The sequence below is a fragment of the Delphinapterus leucas genome, chromosome 11 (genome assembly GCF_059928025.1).
Source record: "Delphinapterus leucas isolate spDelLeu-1000000601 "Yukka" chromosome 11, BTC_Dleu_Yukka2, whole genome shotgun sequence".
Classification (NCBI taxonomy): Eukaryota; Metazoa; Chordata; class Mammalia; order Artiodactyla; family Monodontidae; genus Delphinapterus; species Delphinapterus leucas.
In genome coordinates, this window is record NC_143139.1 from 8,897,834 (window position 1) to 8,918,931 (window position 21,098).

Sequence of the window (21,098 nt, forward strand, 5' to 3'; positions counted from 1 at the left end):
TTTTGTATAATTAATTTTTGGTACAAATTAATTAATTTTGTACAATTAGTAATAGCATAGAGAACTTGTACACAGTGTAAATAACTCATATAGAGCTCTCAGCTCAGGCCAGGCCTTCAGTGGTAGCTATTATTACGAGGACAGAAACCGGGTAGGGCTTCTCATCATTTGCAGCACGATACTCTCTCCAGCCCTGAGTCAGCCACATGATCATGAGGGTAAAAAACTGATAGACTTTACAACCATTCCGTATGCATACAGCCATTCTGTTTTTCACTTTTGGAACAGTATTCAGTAAATTACATGAGCTATTCAACGTTTCATGATAAAACTTGGCTTTGCCCAATCAGATGATTTTGCCCAACAGTGGCTGACATAAGTGTTCTGAGCACGTTTAAGTAGGCTAGGCTAAGCTATGACATTCGGTAGGTTAGATGTATTAAATGTATTTTCGACTTAGGATATTTTCAACTTACAATGGGTACTGGGTGCATAACCCCATTGTAGGTTGAGGAAGATCTTTATATACTCTTCCTAAGTGACCTCTCTAAACCCATAACTTCAACTGCCACTTACACCAGGATCAGTAAATACTAAGCAGACATGCTACACATTCCCCCTTCAACCAATCCCCCAGTTTGGCTGGACTCATCTCTGTCCTCTAGGTAACCACTTAAACTGTGCAGCTGGAATTTGAAATGAAAACTTTTTTCCATTCTGGATAGATACGAATGAGTGCCTATTTTGAGTCCACTAACACTTTTTCTTGGCTAAATTTCACAAATCATTCCAATAGTCCATCATAAAATTCCATGCTGAAATCCACTTGAAATTAAAAAGAAAATGGGAAGAGAAATTGGAAAAATAGTCACTGACAGAACAGAAATAGTTTTATATCCTTAAAAGAGATCAATGGAGGCCTTGGAACTACTTTCCTATTTAGATGAAAACCCTGAGACAAGCGGCTTGATGGAGCCAGGCTAAGGAATCCTCAAATATGATGTGCTCTGGTACAAGCCTATGTGACAGATCACTGATAACATGGAATACTTCTCCCTGAGGCAAACTAATACACTAATAATTCTTTACATTAATGATCCCAAAAATCATTGTATTATTTGCTGAAATATATTAAGGAGCAAAAAGGAAATTTCAATTGATTTGATATAACTGACTCATTTTATAAGAGGAAGCTGGGGTTCACAAGGGGCAGAGATACAACTGGTAGAATCTACATCTCTTCACTCCCAAGTCTGCCCATCACTCTAAACTTGTGCCATTTTAGTTTGTCATTTATACTGTGGCATATACATACTGTGAAGTATAAATACGTGAAACCAACTAATTTTACATAAACTCACCCACTCCCTTTTGCAAAAGATATAGTGTAAACATAAAGAAAAACATGGGTGATTGTTTCCATCCCCCACTGAACCAAACCAGTTCTAGAGTAAGATGTTCTCTGCTGTCTGTGGCATGGCTTCCCAAAGATGCTCACCTGTTAATTCCCAGAACCACTGAATATGTTCAATTACATGGTAGAGGGGGAGTTAAGGTCATTAATCAATTGACCTTGAAATAGAGATTATCCTAGGTTATCCAGGTGGAGCTCAGTGTGTCCTCAAATGTGGAAGAGGGAGGCAGTAGAGTCGGTGTTGGTGACTCTGTGATGTACTGTCAGAATCAACCGACCTTTGCTGGCTTCAAAGATGCAAGATGGCCAAGGCAAGTGGGCAAGAAAATGGATTTTTCCAGAAAGGCTTCAGAAAGGAACTCAGCCCTGCCAACACATCGTTTTCAATCCAGTGAGATGCCTTTCAGACTTTTAAGCTACAAAACTAAAATAATACGTTTATGTTATTTTAATTTACTAAGTTTGTGGTAACTTGTTATACTAGGAATAGGAAAACCAATATACTTTCCATAGGCTCATTTCACGCTTTCCTGTGGTCATAAGGAGTTGGCGCCTGATTGTAAAGTATTTATCAGAGAGGAGTAAAATGACTATTGGTTCTAAAACAAGGCAACTAAGCAATATGTTGCCTCATAGGGCTTCCCTAGTGGCGCAGTGGTTGAGAGTCCACTTGCCGATGCAGGGGACACGGGTTCGTGCCCCGGTCCGGGAAGATCCCACATGCTGCGGAGCGGCTGGGCCCGTGAGCCATGGCCACTGAGGCTGCGCTTCCAGAGCCTGTGCTCTGCAGCGGGAGAGGCCACAACAGTGAGAGGACAGCGTACCGCAAAAAAAAAAATATATATATATATATATATATATATATATGTTGCTTCATAAAATAAAAACCCCCTCTCAAAATTTAGTACAAATGAACATTTATTGAGCCCATATTAGATGGGACATGGTTAAGAGTTGCCCCTCTTCTGTCTGTGTATAATTCTTGCCACTCTGTTTATCCTCAAGTAGGTACCTCCTATGTCTCACTAGTCTAGTCTTTTACAATTATTCAAGCTCCTATAATGGAATGGAAGGCTTGTTCAGAGGCTCAGAATCTTCTTAGAATGTTGTGGTTAGTAGAGCGATGGTCGCAGGTAATGAGAATCTGCTTCATTTTCTAAACTAAAAAGCAAAACAAAAACAAAAATGAAAACATGAGTTGCCAAGAGAAACAAGAAAACCTAGTGCTCAAAAGATCAGGCTCATCTTTCTCATTTCCCACTGGGCACATGATTTAATTTAAGGTGTAAATTCCTTATTCTCCTGCCCTCTCTTTGAGCCTTAAGCAAGATACCTGCACACTGTCCAGGTATCCATTTTAATGCCTGAAGAAATTACTTCAGAAATTTCCAAAAAAGCCAGGAGTGAGGCAAAGTATTAAAACTGGGACCTCCTGATTCAGAGCTCCTAGGCTTTACAGCTTTTAATTGAATTATATATTTTATGAATCAGAAAATCTGATGCCTTTTCCTCAGGTTCTCCCTTAAAAAGATTCCATGGACTGGACTGGAATCCACATCCTGGTGAGACAGGAAATCTTGGAAAACTCAAGGGAGAAAACTTGTTTATCCTATGCCTATTTGGTGACTGAAAATCCAAACAATTAGACTTGGACGGTAAACCTCAGAGAGGAAAGAGGCTGTCTTTTTCACCTCCATATTAGAATTATAGCTGATCTCAGCACCTGGAAAGTTTTAAATTGGAATCCTTTCCCAGCATTGAAAATGGTGTCAAATCCCTAATAAGATATCAGAGACAAGAGAGAAGAAACTTACCAAAAAACACTGTGTTGTACTCGTTGCTTCCCGTGGAGGTGCTGGGCTCCTCTATAATTAAGTAAAGAAATGGTGTTTATTCACTTTCAGTAAGGATCACAGTGTGTCTGTCATTCAGCTCACAGACTCAAGTAGCCCCCTAGTAAATGTAGGACTCCACTGAGTCTATGACACGAAAACCTCCCTTCTTCTAACTGCCAAGGCACTCTGCCATGCCTGAAATCCTACCAGTGGAAATGAAACACAAGTGCACTTCATGAGAAGGATTTAGTTAAAGGGCTGGTCTCCACTCACACTTCGAAGTCCCTGAGAGAGCCAACCTTTTTTTTAACAGGCCCTTTAGCCTCCACTAAAATACAATTTCTAGATTTCTCCATCTACTATCTGCAGTCCCCTGTGCGCTTTAAGCAGCGCTGGGATACAGTCGGTCTCAATCAACGTTAGCTACTATTTATAGACATAAGAATCAGATAAGCAGCGCTGGAATACAGTCGGTCTCAATCAACATTAGCTACTATTTATAGACAAGAATCAGAGTGTTTAGAAATTTGCTTTTGTAAGTAAGGCCCAAGGGTCTTTCTTAGCAAAAATCTCAGGCATTCCCCCAGACTACTGGGGTTTGTTTGCGGGGGTAGAAGGCATTGAAATCTTATGACTTCTTGGCTGAGTGGCAGACAGAAAATTGAAAAATGATGGTGGCTTGAGAGAGGGATGGGCAGAGATAGGGACACTGCTTAATTCATGAAGTTTTTAAATCACTCTATCATCTGTTCAGTCTATATTCAGATAAGATTTACACTTAGCGTAACCTTTACTACAAAAGTTCTCTATTTGAAATGAATTGTAATCAACTGGAAAAGAAAAGGAAATTGTTAACCCCTTTTTTGACCCCACATCCATCGACCCTACAGAGACATGAAGGAGCTTGTCCTCTTTAGGGAAGCCCAGAAAGCAGGTCTCAGAGATCAGATCAGGTCAGACCTTGGGGCTGGAGCTATGCTGGTGTTCAACCAGTTGCAGTTCCTGGCGTTCTGGGAAATGCTTCAACTTTCCTCAAGTTTCAATGAACTTTTGGCTAAGTTTACTCCACCTCAGAGAATAAAGCAGCAAAAGTATCCCCAAATGTGTAAATTACCGTAGGACTTTCCTATGTAAAGAACTATAAATAAGGAAAGGGAGGCAGGGAGGAACTTTTGCATTTCTAAAGAGAGGAATCCTCACCTGTGACCTCAGTGGCTTCTTCCTTAGAGCTCAGGGTGTTTAATCCCACCTTAGTAGGCAATTCTAGGAAAACAAAATGGACGACGGGAATTGTCACAGACATATGCTGGGAATCAAGTACACTGGACAAAAGCAGCCTTTCCCTCAGAAATGTAACAGAGGGGGGAGCCTACCAGTTGCTGCCCAGGCCTCCTCTGAGGACAGAACCCTCACTTACCAAAAGTCTGTGTGTTCTCCAAATACACGTCAGTTGTTGTTTGTGCATCTTCAGTGAAGTCATGGTGCGTGGTCAAGTCTGACAGGTCAGTGGTCGACTCTAGGCCAGTGGTCGACTCTGGGTCAGTGGTCGACTCTAGGCCAGTGGTCGACTCTGGGTCAGTGGTTGACTCTAGGCCAGTGGCCCACTGTAGGCCAGTGGTCGACTCTGGGTCAGCAGTCGACTCTAAGCCAGTGGTCAATTCTGGGTCAGTGGTCACCTCTAGGCCAGTGGTCCACTGTAGGCCAGTGGTCCACTGTAGGCCAGTGGTCAACTCTAGGCCAGTGGTCAACCCTGGGTCAGTGGTCAACTCTAGGCCAGTGGTCGACTCTGGGTCAGTGGTCAACTCTAGGCCAGTGGTCAACTCTAGGCCAGTGGTCCACTGTAGGCCAGTGGTCAAATCTAGGCCAGTAGTCGACTCTGGGTCAGTGGTTGACTCCAGGTCAATGGTTGACTCTAAGTCAGTGATGAATTCTAGAGGAACCAAAAAGAAAAAAAAAACTGTTCAAGTACTTTCTTGTGAGAATGTTTCCACCATCTCCGCAGCCCTCCATTCCCAGCTAGATCTTTTTCCAGGGGAAACATGGAACAGAAAAGGGGATATTGAATCAAACTGGTCTCCCCACAAGTTTCTCTTCTGCCAAGTGCTAGAATGTCCAGAAGACTAACTGCCACCTAGGAATATGCTCACTGCCCCTACTCCACCCTCCTTTGAGGGGTCGGGTTAGGAAGGAGCGTTTGATATTGTGCCTCTAAATGTGAATCAGTCAGACTGCAGTGGAATAAAATTTCAAAAACTCCGCTATATAATTCTTTCAGTTTCCTGAAAACTAAAAATGTAAGTGGGGGAAAGGAGCAAGGAAAACGGCTATTTCCAAGGTGCATAAGCAAGAATGAAATGGACTCTAAAATGGGGACTCCTACCATTTTCATTTAATGGGCTACATCTAGCTCTTCAATTTCCAGTCTGTCCCAGAGAATGCACAATCCAGACATTTTGGGTCTTGTGAACCATATAAGCATCATAACCATGAAGGCCTGATGAGCCTATCACCTGGGTCTGCTTGGGCTGCAGTGAAAGACCTACAGTCCTCATGGCTGCCTCGTCCAGCAGGTTGTGGGCACCCTGCCAAGGAGGTCAAAATCATTAGCTCTCTAATTTAGTCATTTGCTTTGTCATTCATTCATATGCAGTAAAGAACCCAAACCCAGCAGCGGATAAATTGAGAGCTACCAGAGGGAGAGCTGGGAGGAAGTGGAGGGTAAAGTCACCATTTTAGTGCAAGTGAATGAATACCCCTCCTCTTGAGAAACGGATCTGAGTTCAGGAAGGACTAGAAGAGAAAGGGCCTTTGGGGGGAAAGCAGCCTTCTTCTGGTTCAGGAGACAGGGATTCCTTCCTCTCTCAATATGACTCACAAGTTTCCGCTCCAGACCCACTGATTCCCACTGCATGTAACCCAGCCAGCGGCTAAAGCACTTTGAATCTTACTCTCCAGTAAAGTTAGAGTACACCCGAGGGCTTTTTAACCTGAATCAAATAGAGTGAAGCCTCTTTAGCACCTGGTAGTTAAGGGGACCACAGGGAAACCTCAAGAGCCCTCTCATCACCAACCCTAATTCCATTTGACCCAGCCTGACTACCTGCATGAGGTGGATTCAAAACACAACCTTAATCTTAGTCAAGCCACTCAACTTGCCCAAGGCCTCATAGCTCGCTCTCTCTCTCTCTCTCTCTCTCTCTCTCTCTCTCTCTCTCTCTCTCTCTCTCACACACACACACACACACACACACACACACACACACACACACACATGCACGCCCGGTGAATGGACTTTAGCCCTCTTCTCCAGAAGACCTCCCAACGTGCACTCACCCTGAAGCAGTGCGGGGTAAGTCACCGCCAGAGCAAAGCAGGCAGAGAGGAGCAGTGCCTTCCAGAGCATGACGCCGATGCCAGGGCGGGGAGCGCGGCAGGCTAGTGGAGGTGGGGAGGCCCCAGGGTGCTGGACCGCAGCTCTGCTGGGCATTTATTACAACCTCAGGCCCAGGTCCCAGAGGAGGCATTCCTAGGGGGTTGGGAAGAAAACAGCCTCGCCCACAAGCGATGGGACTGCCCTGAAGCAAAGGAGGGGAAGGGGGGGGGGCGAGGGGGGGATGGGCGAGGGGGAGGGAGAGGAAGTAAGGAAGAGTTCGGAGGAAACCATCAGTGAGGTCCTTGGCGACGTTAGGGTCCTTTGCCCCATTACCACTAGGGGCAGGGCTTCTAGTTCCACCAGATCACAACACTCCCCTCCTGACCCAAGGCTGCAAGTTTGTCCTCTAGGCTGGAGCCAAATAATGCTTTATTGAGACCCCGAAATGCCTCTGTGTGTCAGGGTGCGGGACTAAGAATAGTAGTGGGGTCTGCTGGCGACGCTGACGCTGAGGCAGAGCCCTAATGCGAACAGTCTTCTAACTCTAGCGGGTCCCTGGAAGAGAGTCGTCGATCAGAATAATAACTAGTGCAACTATTATAATAACAGAAATATCTAAAATTGTAAGATTTCACATGTGCCGCTATCTCACTGGATTCTCACCACGGTCCCATGCGGGAGTCGTGATTGTCCTCATTTTTCTGGTGAGGAGCCTAGAGGCTGAGAGACTCAATGACTCCGATTCACCCGAAGATACGCACGCTCCGCCGCGATGCCGCGAACACGCAGGACCTCTTGGCTGTGAGGACCTGGCTCCTGCGAATGACCTTCCCAGTCCGCCAGGGGGCGGCATGAAGCTGCGATGCGTCTTTGGCTGAGCACTGACTTACCCTCCCCGTAGACGCAAAGCAGGCCGAGAAAACACAAGGTTGTGGGGCTGGCTTACCTAAGTAGGCCTCAGAGCGCAGTGAAGTCACCACCGTTACCTGGACGGGAGGCCTTTACACATACCCACAACTCCCATCGCAGGGTCAAACCCCATGGGGCCTTTTGGTTTCAGTTTTCTTTACATAAAAGGTCACAGCTGATTCCTGCTCCTCAGAAACCACAGGGCTGACAATACCACTGAGGGAAACCTCTCAGTAATAGTAATAATAACAGCTAATATTTATCGGGTGCTTAACTATTGCCATAGGCATGTGTTACTTTAGCCTAACACCAAACCTCAGGCAATTTTATTCGCCTTTTCCAGATTAAGTAACCGTGCACAAAGAGGTTAAGGAACTTATGAAAGGTCACACAGTAAATGTTATAGAATCAGGAAGCAAACCTGTGGGCACTCTGATGCTGGGACCTCTGCTCTCAACCAACTCTACCGTTTGTGCCCCCGGCCCTGTTATCTCCCTGAGCTCATAGTTTTGTCCCGGGAAGTGTGGCAACTTTACAGTCTTCTCCTTAAAGGCAGAGGGAACGCACGCACACACACACACACACACACACATTTTGTTTTTCTGGAAACTAAATTTCCTTGGCAAGGCCTGTGCAATGAAGTGTAACCAAATACAATAGGAGCTTGGGAAGCAAGAAGTTCACAAAAAACTTGCAGGCAAACAACACCAGCAAACAATGAAAGATCAGACAATAATGCGGTAGGTCGCCAGCCAATGGATGAAGGGGAGATTTAACCTGCATCAGCCACAATATGAGAATATTTCCTACCCTAGAACACTGGAAGAATCGACTTCCCTATGTGCAAAGTAGAATCTCTGATCTCTTTGAGGAGAGCTGGACTTAGACCTCAGTACTGAGGGGACAGAAATGACCAACTTCCTCTAGAAGGTTTGTTTCACAACTCAACTACCTAAAAATATAGACACTGCTTTAGATGTTCTTCCAAAGATAATGGTACCATTTTTGTGTGCCTCAGTTTCCCCCAGAGTCAGTGGACGAACAGCTTCTTGGTGACTATTACATTGAAATATGGGAGCAATTTGGTCCCCCTTCATGAAGACATGTTATTATTTCTCATCACTTGAATATAGTTAGGTCATTACCACAGCAGGTCCCAGAGAGGTCTCTGCTAAGGTGAGATCCAATAAAATTGTCAAGTTATAATTATAAGGTGTTTTTTATTAATATGGGATTGTAGTTCTGTTTTACAGTATTAAAATATTTTGGCTTTCTTAACTTTTTCCATTGCTATCAAATTTTATAGAATTATATAATGTCAAGACTTGAAGGTATATTAAATTGTACTCAGCTCAATCAGATATCCAATGTCTTTTTTTAAAACATAAGAGTAATTTTTCCTTAAATAACATCCCTGGTAATGGGGAACTCACTACATTGAGGAGAATAGTTCATCTTTGGACAATTATTCCTTCCAATAGAGAAAATAAGTCTTCCTGTAATTTCAACCTATTTGCCCCAGTTTTGTTCTGGGGGGCCGTATATATAAAATTAGGTCCTTTTTCCTCTCTTCAGATGTCAAAAGTGGCTATCATTTTACTTTCAAATTTCTTCACCATTCTAAAAAAAGTGTAAGTTTTTTCCTGTCTTATTCCCTCACATTTCTCCAAAACCTAGCAAAGTGTCTGGCACATCAGAGGTGATAAAAATATTTATTGATAAATTAATGATAGATGACTCCTGGTCCTTAGTCTCTGATCGCATTAGTCTATGGTCTTTTGAAAAGGAAACACTGTAATTGAAATAGATTATCACAGATTTGATCTCATTAGAGAAGGGGAAAAAAAACTATCACCATCCTTCCTTCTGGAAAATATGATTATATTAAATGGACTTGTGCATTAAATGCCAGATTAAGTGCTAAAAGGCAAGTCTGGCAGAAAGTGTGGAAAGTTTCCTGAAAGCACTAAAGAAATTAAAAAGCCTTTGCATCTACTTTCTCTAGAGTTAGATCAGTTTCCGGCAAGTGGGTTGAGCTGGGAGTGAGTGACATCCTGCAGATGTGTCTCTGTCCCTTACTAATTCCCACCCTCAATAGACAGAAGCCCTGAAGCACCTGGGAGCATGGAGCCAGGAATTTGACCCAGGGCAAGTGCTTCTTCCATTCTCCATTGCAAACCCCAACAGTCATGCTTCCCTTAGGGGGAGATTTCCAGAGAGCAAGACAAGTTTCTCCCTTGAGGAACAGGGCGCCCAGAGTGGCCACCTGGCCTTGCAGATTAGATACTGATAAGGGCTAGCCTAGTATTTTAGGGCCTAGTCAAGCATTTTTCCAGCATCTGGTCAGAGACCTAGCAATTACACTAAGTATCTTGAGCAATTCAAAAGAAATCTCAAAATTGATTCCGTCTTAAAGGTTATAACCATGGATAAGTTTATTTATTTTTATGTTTATATTACAAAGGCAGTTTATAACAGGATACTAAGAACTCTAATCCAGTGCCAGAGATACAAAAAAGTTATTTACTTAACCAATGTTTACATAGTGACTGAGAAATGCAATGACTAAAGCAGAAGAGGCACTAGACAAGAGGGCAAAATCGCAGACTCTGGGGTCCAGCATCCTGGACCATGTCCTGTATATCCTGGCTCTGCCAGTAATAATTAAGCAACCATGGGCAAGTTACTTAACTCATAGTACCTCAGTTTTTTCTTTACATAATGGACATAAAAATAGTTTTTACTTTGTTGGATTGCTGTAAGGGTTAAATTAATGTATTCGTGTCAAATGCCTCGAATAAGGAAAACCATAATAAAAATTAGCTATCATTATTATTAGGTGCTGAAGATGAAAAAGGCCCAGGTCTCCAAAGAGTTGATAATATTATTTTAGGGTGGGAACATAAAGGAACATCCCCCTGGAAAGTTTCATGGGGAAGATGGGACAGTTAGAGTAAGATTCACCTGAATTTAATAAACATATTTCTGGGTTTATAGAGAGAAAGAAGGTAAACGGAGGGACTCTAGGCAAAAGAAGTAATGTGCATGAATAGTAATGTTCAAGGTGTCCCGTCATGTGAATTATAATCAATTTGGGAACACAGAGGAAAACTATGTTAATTGCTAGATTCTAAACCACTGAAGGCTGGAACCATCTTAATCAACTTTGCATTACCCACTCCTACAGAGTCTGTGATGGTTGCATAGCGATTGCCAAATAAATGATTATTCATCTGTATTGAACTGTAACATGGGGTAGGTGGGAAGGCATCATCAAATCCATCATTTCAGCAATAAAATAGTGGCTAAAAACTTGAGTTCTGGACTATGAATCCAGGTCTTTGTGAACACTTGGGCTTGCCCAAGTTACTTTATCCTTCAGAATGCAGGTGGTGATAGTAATCATTTCACAGGGTCATTATGAAAATTAAATGAGCTCATCCATGTAAACTTGTAACTAGCATATAATAAATGATCGATGATTGGCAGCTATCATTATTATAACTTGAAATGGACCTTGAAGAATAATTAAAACTGTAAGAGTGACTCTTCTCATTCAAGAGAACTTCCTGACTGGAGAACATAGGGAGAGTGTGGGAGGAAAGGGGGTGGAAGGAAAGAAGGTTGTGAAAAACAGTCTGAAATGACATCTGGGACCAAACCAAGGAACGCTTCAGAAGCTGAAGAGATGAGTCATTATTCTGCCAGCAGAAGTTCTGGTAGAGTCATGCTTTAGGAAGACTAACCAAACCTGCACAAGAAAGTAGGTCGGCTATGACACAGCACAAGCAAGAGCTACTTCAGATTGAGCAGAGTGGTGGCCCTAGGCATGAAAGGAAGGACGCAGATACTAAAGACATTACAAAGGTGAAATTAAAGGGACTTGGTGGCTGATTGGATTGGCGGGGATGGGCAAGTCATCCCCACCATAAGTTATGTATATGCTACCAAGAGTTGGCTTTAATTCCTCTAGAACATGAATTCCCAGAGCCAAAACGCCTATGCTAAAAATAAAAGGAGACAGAAGAGGAGGATGAGAAGTGTAAGTCCTGAGGTTCAGCTGAGAGTCTTGCCTGGTGGTGAGTGAACAAGTAAGAAAACACACTGTGGTGTAGCAGTAATGGATCTCACTGGGTTAGAGTAAAGTTTTAGGGCCCATGTTTTCTCTGGGGCTAGTACACATCCTTATGGGAAATTCTGAGACTGACTACAGTGTCTTTATCTGTTAAATATTTTGCCTCAAGATTGGACCCTTTTAATTCACGGTGGGGGGGGGTCCGTAGCTAATTGATAAGAAATAAAATAGTTATAACAATGAGGTTTCACCTCAAACACATTAGGATTATCAGAAATACAAACAGACAAAATAATGAGTGTTGGCAAGGATGTGGAGAAATTGGAACTCTTATGCACTGTCGTGGGAATGTAAAAGGGTGCAGCCATAATAGAAACAGTATGGCAGGTCCTCAAAATATTAAAAATATAATTGCCTTATGAACCAGCAATCCCATTTCTGGGTGTATATCCAAAAGAATTCAAAGCAGGATCTCAAAGAGACATTTGCATACCCATGTTCATAGCAGTATTATTCACAGTAGGTAAGAGGTTGAGGCAAACGTCCAGCAATAGATGAATGGATAAAGAAAATGTGGTTTACAAATACAACAGAATATTATTCAGCCTTAAAAAAGGAAGGAAATCCTGTCACATGCTATGAACAAGGTCACATGGATGAACAAGCAAGGTCATATGGATGAACCTTGACGATATTATGCAAAATGAAATAAGCCAGTGACAAAAAGGCCAATACGGAATGATTCCACTTACATGAGGTACCTAAAGTAGCCAAACTCAGAGGAACAAAGTAAAATGGTAGTTGACAGGGGCTGGGAATAGGGAGGAATGGGAATTGTTGTCCAGTGGATATAGGGTTTCAGTTTTGCAACATGAAAAACTTCTAGAGATCTGTTGCACGATAATGTGAATATACTTAACACTATTGAACTGTACACTTAACAGTTAAGTGACAAATTGTATGTTGTGAGTTTTTTACTGCAATTAAAATTTCTAAAAATAGTTATGTTAATAATGGCTAAATGACAATGATCATGTATCAGACCCAATTCAAACTATTTTCCAAATTCTAGGTACTTTACAAATATCATTTTAATCCTTATAACAGTCCTAAATTATTATCACTGCATCCAGTTTACAGATGAGGAAACTGTGGCTCAAAGAATTTAAGCTTGCCCAAAGTCACAAAGCTAGTAAGAGCTTGAAGCAGTATTCAATCCAAGCAGTGTGGCTCAGAGTCAATTTCCATCTTTTCTCTATACAAGCTCATCTCTACTCATCATCTAAGTGTCAAGGGTAATTACTCATTACTCTGTTAGTTCAGGATTAATTCCTTCCTTACATCTCTGCCCCAACTATATTGAAAGGTTCAGACAGCAGGGGCCAGGCTTATACAACTTTACCACATGTTCCCTAATAGTACCTAGCTAGGCGCTTTGCCCATTATTGTTGGACCAAATGAGCTCAGACATTTTAACAGATATTGAAGCTTAGCGGAATCCCATCCATGTAAGATTTGAACCAGGAGATTTCATCCAGGCTCCTCACTGACCCAGTTCTAAATAGATGCTTCCTAGTAGATACATGTATATGTATAACTGAATCACTCTGCTGTACACCTGAAACTCACACAACATTGTTATACAACCATGCGCCAATATAAAAATTTTTTTAATGTTTTTTAAATAAATACATAGCTGCTTCTTTCCTGACAGCAGATTGAGGTAGGTACCTCTGTGAGAGGCTGGAGAAGGTAAATGAAAGAACTTCAATTTCCCCAAGCACATTTTGAGTTACATAGGGAAAAAGCAGGAAAAAGTTTGAGTGTCTTTTGCTGACCTCTCCAAGAGATTTAATAGAAATGCACCATGGAATTTTATTCACCACTCTTTTCCTTACAAATGAGCCTCCTCTTAACCACCCCAGCACGCATTTAGGTAAAGCAGAATGAAGGGTAAAGGGTGGATAAAGAATGAAAGGGCCCATTATTAGATTTGATAAATGCTGAAGGCAATCTGAAACAAAGTCACCTCATCTTCTATATACAAATTTTCTTTTCTCTTTATTTATTTTAAAGAAGATGTTGGGGGTAGGAGTTTATTAATTATTTATTTTTGCTGTGTTGGGTCTTCGTTTCTGTGTGAGGGCTTTCTCTAGTTGTGGCAAGCGGGGGCCACTCTTCATCGCGGTGCGTCGGCCTGTCACTATCGCGGCCTCTCTTGTTGCGGAGCATGGGCTCCAGATGCGCAGGCTCAGTAGTTGTGGCTCACGGGCCTAGTTGCTCTGCGGCATGTGGGATCTTCCTGGACCGGGGCTCGAACCCGTGTCCCCTGAATCGGCAGGCAGATTCTCAACCACTGCGCCACCAGGGAAGCCCTCTTTTCTCTTTTGATCCCTGGAATTTCCTCCAAGCAGTATTGCCTCCTACCCTTTCCCTTTGAAAAGCACATTAAGAGACTCTTAAGAACATGAGGCTCACTGCTCTGTCAGGAAGAGTCTGAACTGATGGCTCCTCCCAACAGTGCTACAGTCCCATTGGCCACCTAACCTATCCCCCACTCCTCCCTTAGAGAATCACACCACCACCATTCCACCATGCCTACCACCACCACTCCACCATCCCTACCACCACCACTCCACCATCCCTACCATTGCCCAGAAAATTCTGTTGAACCAACATTTAATTGAGCTAATATTAAGTGCCAGAAAATGTCCTGGGTGCACAGAGTTTAAAGGACCTTGTCTCCAAGAATCACACAGCCTAGTGGGGGGTGGAAAGGTTATAGAATATAATCTCAAAAAAATTAATTCTCAGCACCTGTTTTTTTTAAGTCCTTTTAAAGTTTTTTATTTTTGTAATTAACGTATTTATTCAATGAACTTATGGTTACCGGGGGGAGGGAGGAGGGGGATAGATTGGTAGTTTGGGATTGACATGTACACACTGCTATATTTAAAATAGATAACCAACAAGGACCTACTGTAAAAAAAAAAAAAAAAAGATAACTATGAGGGATGTAATGTACATGATAAATATAATTAACACTGCTGTATGTTATATACGAAAATTGTGTAGGGAGTAAATCCTAAGAGTTCTCATCATGAGGAAAAAATATCTCCTTTCTAATTTCTTTAATTTTGTATCTATATAAGATGATGGATGTCCACTAAACTTATTGTGGTAATCATAAGTGAAGTCAGATCATTGTGCTGTACACCTTAAACTTATACAGTGCTATATGTCAATTATATCTCAATAAAATTAGAAGAAAAAATTAAAATATTCAAATAAAAATGAACACAGTACATGATAAAAATTTCAAACAATTCTTAAAAGTATAAAATTGAAAAGGAAAAGTACCTCTGCTTCCTAACCCTGACCCATGATTAACATTTTCTTCTGTATATTTCTTGAAAAAAAAATTTATGCATTATTCTTGCTGCTCAATACTCAAGGAGGATTATAGTCCATTCACTTTATGAGATATTCTAAATTTTATTCTTGGATTCACACATTTAACATGTATTTGATTCTTACTTTATTCCAGGCACTGCTTAGTTGTTTTTTTTTTAATAGAGTGAAAGATCCTTTAAATTCTATAGTGCTTTACAATTTTGAAGTTTCACACACATGATTTCATATAATCCCATAATAACCCTTTTTCCCCCCGTCTACCCCTGTATTGTCCCTCTCCTCTTCCCTCTCTCCACTGGTAACCACTAGTTTGTTCTCTACTCTTCGAGTCTACTTCTTTTCTGTTATATTCACTAGTTTATTGTATTTTTTAGATGCCACATCTAAGTGACATCATACAGTATATGTCTTTCTCTGTCTGACTTATTTCATTTAGCATAATGCCCTCCAAGTCCATCTGTGTTACTGCAAATGGCAAAATTTCATTCTTTTTTATGGCTGAGTAGTATTCCACTTTATATACATATACCACGACTTCTTTATCCATTTATCTGTTGCTTCTATATCTTGGCAATTGTAAATAATGCTGCTATGAACATTGGAGCGCATGTATCTTTTCGAATTAGTGTTTTTGTTTCTTTCGGATATATACCCAGCAGTGGAATTGCTGTATCTTATGGTAGTTCTATTTTCAGTTTTTTGAGAAACCTCCATGCTGTTTTCCATAGTGGCTACATCAATTTACATTCCCACCAGCAGTGCGGGAGGGTTCCCTTTTCTCCTTAGCTCCAGTTTTAACCATTTGAGCAAATTTTCTGATTAACAACCCAGCACCCTCCCTACTTTAATGCCCCCTAGAGTTCATTCATTTAATTAATACTGATGAATCATCTGTTCTTTGCAAAATTCTTTACTATCCCAAGGGCTCAAAGCTATGGATACAAATAAATGAAGTAAAATATGTAATATGACAAGAGCCCTAAGAGAAGTACAGGGTATTCTGGTGATCCGGAGGAGACAGAGATTACACTCAGCTAATGATGACTCATTAAGTCAACAGCTGTTGAGCAACTCAGTGTGTCCAGAACTATGCTAGACACTAGTGCCATAAAGACCGTCCCTGACTCTGAAGGTATTCGTGGCTAATAGTTCAGAAAGCCTTCATGAAGGATGTTACATTTTAACTGGATCTTAAAAGATGGATAAGATCTCATCAGGGGAAATGATGGGTAAAACCGGAAGGATTATCAGGAAGAAGTAATAATCCAGGTAAATACACATAGCGGCAGAGATAGGAGAGTAGAGGACCCATTCAGATAGCAGCAATTAGTCTAATTTGTCTTAAAGGGATGTTGCAGAAAACATAGGAATTTGAGACCATGGAATGGAATGCCTACCTTGGAATAGTAGACCAAAGAGATCTGACTCACTGATAGATAACAGACTGTTACTGAAGGCTTTTTAGTAGATTAAGCTGATGCAACTCATATTATATGAAGACAGGCAGTGAAAAACAATGTAAAGGAAAGATGAGAAGAGGGGCATCACAATAGCTCAGGCAAGACATTGAGTAGCAAGAATACTATATGATCAGCAAGTTATGTTTCCATGGACGATGTGAGAAGTGAGGGTCCAGGGAGGGGAAAAGACGACTTCCAAGTTGTAAAGGGTGAATTATTCCAGTGACATACACAGGGGGTCAAACTAGGACCCAGTTTCTGAATGGTGTTAGGAGGAGAGGAGGTTGGTGAAGAGAGGATTTTCAGGTGGGGGCAAGATGAGTTTGGCTAGTGGATATTGTCTTGCTTTAAGAGAATCTTGATGGAAATATCCCATAAGCAGCAGAAAACATGAGGCTGAAGTCCATGAGATTTTGGTTTATGATGGTGATTTTGCTTTATGCATAGAGATGTGTTATTCATTTGCGCTGAAGTGATGACTGTGACCAAACAGTAGATACGATTCCAAAACAGATGGGGAAAGAAAGAACTAGGAAGGAGCTTGGTCTAGGAAGTTCTTTTATTTAGGACAATGGAGGAAGAGCCAGCAAAGGAGACAAAGAGGCAGAAAACCAGAGTGTTACACGGGCACAGAAGACAAGGAAGGAGAGTATTTCAAGGAGATAGTAAACAGCATCAGATAGAGCCAAGGCAGGTCAAGAATAAAGGTGTTAAAAAAAAAGTTATTATAAATAAAATTGCCTTACAATTTAAAAAAAAAGAATAAAAATTAAGGAAGTAAGCAGAGGAGCAAAAAGATCAAGAGAAAGTGAGATGGGACTTTTTTTGGGGGGGAGCAGTTATTTTGGGGTTTAGGTAAAGTGTTAAAAAACAAACCAACAAGCCCCAAAAGAAGTCATTTATGCTAATCCCCACGTCACCAGACTGAGAATTAGCTTCAGCTTTCCTAGAAATGGAATCTTAAACCAGTCAGTCAGGATTCTCCTGATCAGCACTAGTTAAGAAATGCGCCTTTAAGTCCCTTGCCGTCTCCTGAAGGAAAGCAACCTTGCCATGACCAACCTGCTTTTTTGCCCAGTATAACTCTTTTGTTCCTGCTTTCTTCTGCCTATAAAAAGCCTTTCATTTTGTACAGGTCCTCAGAGCTCTTTTCTATCTGCTAGATTGGATGCTGCCTGATTCATGAATTGTTGAATAAAGCCAATAAGATCTTTGAAATTCACTCGGTTGAATTTTGTTTTTTAACAGTTGACAAGAGCATAGGCAGAGGGAAAGGAGATAAAAGAAAGTTAAGAGAATGAAAGTGTTAGACTGTAAAAGTGTTGGGGTAAATGATGGCACGGAGTTGCAAAAAATATGTGTAATTACCTATTTTTACTTTGGTTTTCTCCCATTAAAGTAAGCAGCTTTTAGGAAAGGACCAAGAACTGTTCATGTTTGCACCCCAGACAGAGATTGCTTCTTACCCCGGATAGGCATTCTTCCCTTCTCTCGCAGAGTAATAAAATCCCTGATGCTTAACCGGGCATATGACAGCCCAACATGAAGACTGCACTTCCTGGAGAATGTAAGCAGAAGTAGTATTTGAAACCTCTAGGTTTTGTTCTTAAACGGAAAGGCATATCCTTCACTTCTACTTTTCTCCTTTCTGCTGTATGGAATGTGGGTGTAGTGATGGTTCATCTTGAACCATCTGGATGAGGGCAACATCGTAGGGATGGCAGAGAAGATATAAAGGAAGGATCCTGCATTCTTCTCAAAGTTGCAGAACACAGCCATCTTACCAGGTCAGAGAAATAAACCTCTGTCCTGTTTAAAGCCTTGATAGTATAGTGGGAGGTGGGATATCCTGTCAGAGTACCCCAAGTATCCCAAACTCATCTGCGTCCCAGCACATTGCATAGCTCCTATTAGCTGCTTCATAGAGATGCAAGGGAAGGAGGGGAAAGATGCCTAAGGAGACATTTTAGATGTTGGCAGGACTCTAGGAAGTGAAAGAAATTTTGCTTTAAGTGAGTCATGAACACACAGGTTTGGTTCCTTGTGTTTCCGTTTCTTTGTACCAAATCAGGCTACGACAAAAATCTCCAATTTCATCTTGCTTCACTTTGCTATTAATTTAGTGAAAGGCTTTCTTATTGTAAGTGTAGTCTTAAATGAGGCAAGGATTTCCTTCTTTGATGAATAGCCTTTTGTTCTGAGATGCGTGAGGTTTATAAATGTTTCAAAGGGCTTTCAAATCCAAATTTACTCTGATACCAATTCTGAGAGATTGGCAGAATGCATATTAATATCTTTCTACAAGTGAACACCCAGCGTATTGTCGCCTCCATAAATAGTTAAATATTGAGTGCTAACCAAGGAGATAGCAATCCAAGATGGTAAGTGACTTGTTCAAGGTCACAGCTCTTTAGTGCAATGCCAAGAGGTAGAACCAAGACATCTAGAATTCATCTAATCATAACAGACTTAGTGGACAGTAGCTTCTGAAGAACGTAAGCCATCTTGTCCAGAATAAGGTTTCTCTTGAAACACCAGGAAGTATCCAATTCCTCACTCTTTCTGTTTGAAACCCAAAATGTCTCATGATTGGCATTTATTTCACCATCAGTTACGGGGAAATAAATACAAGCACATTTTCCTAATTTATTTTATACCTAAGGTGGGAAATAGTGAAAGACAAGGAAAATTCTAACTCATTTCCAAGTAACTAAGATCAGTACTTTCTCAACTTATTCCAGTCTTTGCTTCCATGAAAAGCAGCCCTTCCCATCAGAGCAAACACCTTGTTCATCTTCATTCTCTGTCCGTAGCTGGAAGCACTACCAAGAGCATGTAAGCCTGCGTGTTCTCTTGCTTGAAGCACCAAAACATATTTGACGGTTCAACCAATAAAAATATCTTCTGAGAACTACAGCAAGAATCCATGGAATCTTAATCATGGGGAAAATTCTGGAAGGAGAGCCAGACAGGTATTTTGCCTTCCAGGCCCCTGTGACTTATGATTAAGGTGCCTCATCCGGATGGCCTCCCTCGTGTGGGCATTACTCAATATCAATGATAAGGAAAACTTGCTGTGTTTCCTCCAACCACCGTGGCCAGCAAAGAGCCCCACTATGCCCAGAGAAGTCAATTCCTTTTTTTTTTTTTTATATCCTCAACCGTGTTCTTCATATGGTGGGAGATCAATAAAATAAATACTCATTGAATGAATAAGCGAATAAATGAAGAAACTGACCTTTGCAAACCAACTTTTTTTGTATTCTCTGTTCTCAATTCAGTGGGCCATCCTATGACAGCCATTCTGTGTGATCCGTCAGTGGGTGCCCAAAATAAGAAAAGTGTGTGTAACACAAGCGCAAAGATCCAGGAAGCCAGAAAAAAAAAAGAGTCCAGGAAATTCAGAACTGTATCCTGCTTTTCCACGCAAGGAAATACAGGCGGGTGATCTGGATAGGCATGAGGAGCCTGGGATCAAGCAGAATTCTGATGTCACGACTCAGGCTGCATTTTAGATGAAATCTGCAGGAATTTTGCCCTGCCTGTGCTTGCTGTTTGTAACTAGTGAGGGAAATTTACTGGAAAATGGAGCAGCATTGTGCCCCTGGGACTCTGGCTAGTGACTAAACATCCTGGGGGTCTGTTTACAGAGGTTGTTTTGTCTTAACCCTAGAAAAGCAAAAATAAGGCTGGAGTATCTTACCCTTTAATCAGCATGGATACTAATCTGAGCAGGCAGGATGTGTGTTCAAGCTTCCTAAATGCACCATGCATAGAAATCAGATGGGAAAACTACCCAGTTTCTGATCTGTGAATCAGTATTATATGGCAATACCAATAGCTCCTGCATTTATACAGAATTTGACAAGTTACAGAACAGTTCCCACTCATTATCTTACTTGAGTATCACAACAGCCTTGTGCTGGGTGTTATTCCAGTTTTATTGAATATCTTCAGGACTTGACACTAGTTTTTCAGAGGCAAGAAAAAAGGGTCGATCCATGCTTCCTTTTAAGGAAGAGATCTTGGCTCCTTTGTCTCAACTGATGCCAACTTCATGCCCTAAAAAACAGCAACCAAAACCTAAATAACAGGGAGTGAAAAGGAAAGTTCTTGCAGTCCTGATAAAGGCAACTATCCAGGCCATCCAACCTTAATTTTTATAATTACTACATGAAACCAAACCATCCTGCAGTTGTAGTGGGCTGCCCATCTGTGAAACTTCACTGACCCGGAGGGTTTTAGAACAGAAATAAACTCAGCGATTTATGGCCCAATACCTTCATTTTACTGAGGAGGAAGTGGAGGTTCAGAAAGATTAGATAAGATTGCCTGGCTTCCAGTTGCAACACCGCCTCTTGGCAAATTCCTTAACATATCTATACCTCAGTTTTCCCATATGTAATATGGGAATAACAATACCTATCTCATGGGGTTGTGTGAGAATTAGGATAGTGCCTATACTTAGTAAGTACTAAAAAAATACTGTAGCCAGTACTACAATCACATCATCTACCAAGTGCACATAGAAAAGTTGGGACTAAAATCTGACTCTAAATCCAGTGTTCTTTCTACCACAGGACATTATCTAATTCTGTGGGGAGAGTTCTTCTGCCCC

General features: G+C 41.4%; 1 protein-coding gene across 2 annotated transcripts; it reads right to left on the reverse strand.

Annotated features, from left to right (window-relative positions):
• Positions 1 to 2,079: 2,079 nt before the first annotated feature.
• LOC111176764 (uncharacterized) lies at positions 2,080 to 6,825 on the reverse strand. Of its 2 annotated transcripts, XM_022577598.3 has the most exons (5): positions 6,583 to 6,822; positions 4,667 to 5,179; positions 4,450 to 4,512; positions 3,229 to 3,279; positions 2,086 to 2,575 (listed from the first exon to the last, which is right to left on the reverse strand). In XM_022577598.3, exons 1-5 carry the CDS (start codon positions 6,734 to 6,736, stop codon positions 2,571 to 2,573), a joined length of 786 nt encoding a protein of 261 aa, XP_022433306.2. In that variant the 5' UTR covers positions 6,737 to 6,822; the 3' UTR covers positions 2,086 to 2,570. The 2 variants fall into 2 exon arrangements, with proteins under 2 accessions (XP_022433307.2, XP_022433306.2); XM_022577599.3 differs by lacking the exon at positions 4,450 to 4,512 and having other exon boundaries at positions 2,080 to 2,575; positions 6,583 to 6,825.
• Between the last annotated feature and the right edge of the window lie 14,273 nt (positions 6,826 to 21,098).

Bases quoted from the DNA above. Each gene is read 5' to 3' on its own strand.
- LOC111176764 (XM_022577598.3), bottom strand. From the start codon at position 6,736: ATGCCCAGCAGAGCTGCGGTCCAGCACCCTGGGGCCTCCCCACCTCCA. The intron at 5,180-6,582 runs GTGAGTGCACGT...TGGTTCCTCTAG, and splicing joins TTACCCCGCACTGCTTCAGG to AATTCATCACTGACTTAGAG. The intron at 3,280-4,449 runs GTGAGGATTCCT...ACTTAATTATAG, and splicing joins AGAAGCCACTGAGGTCACAG to AGGAGCCCAGCACCTCCACG.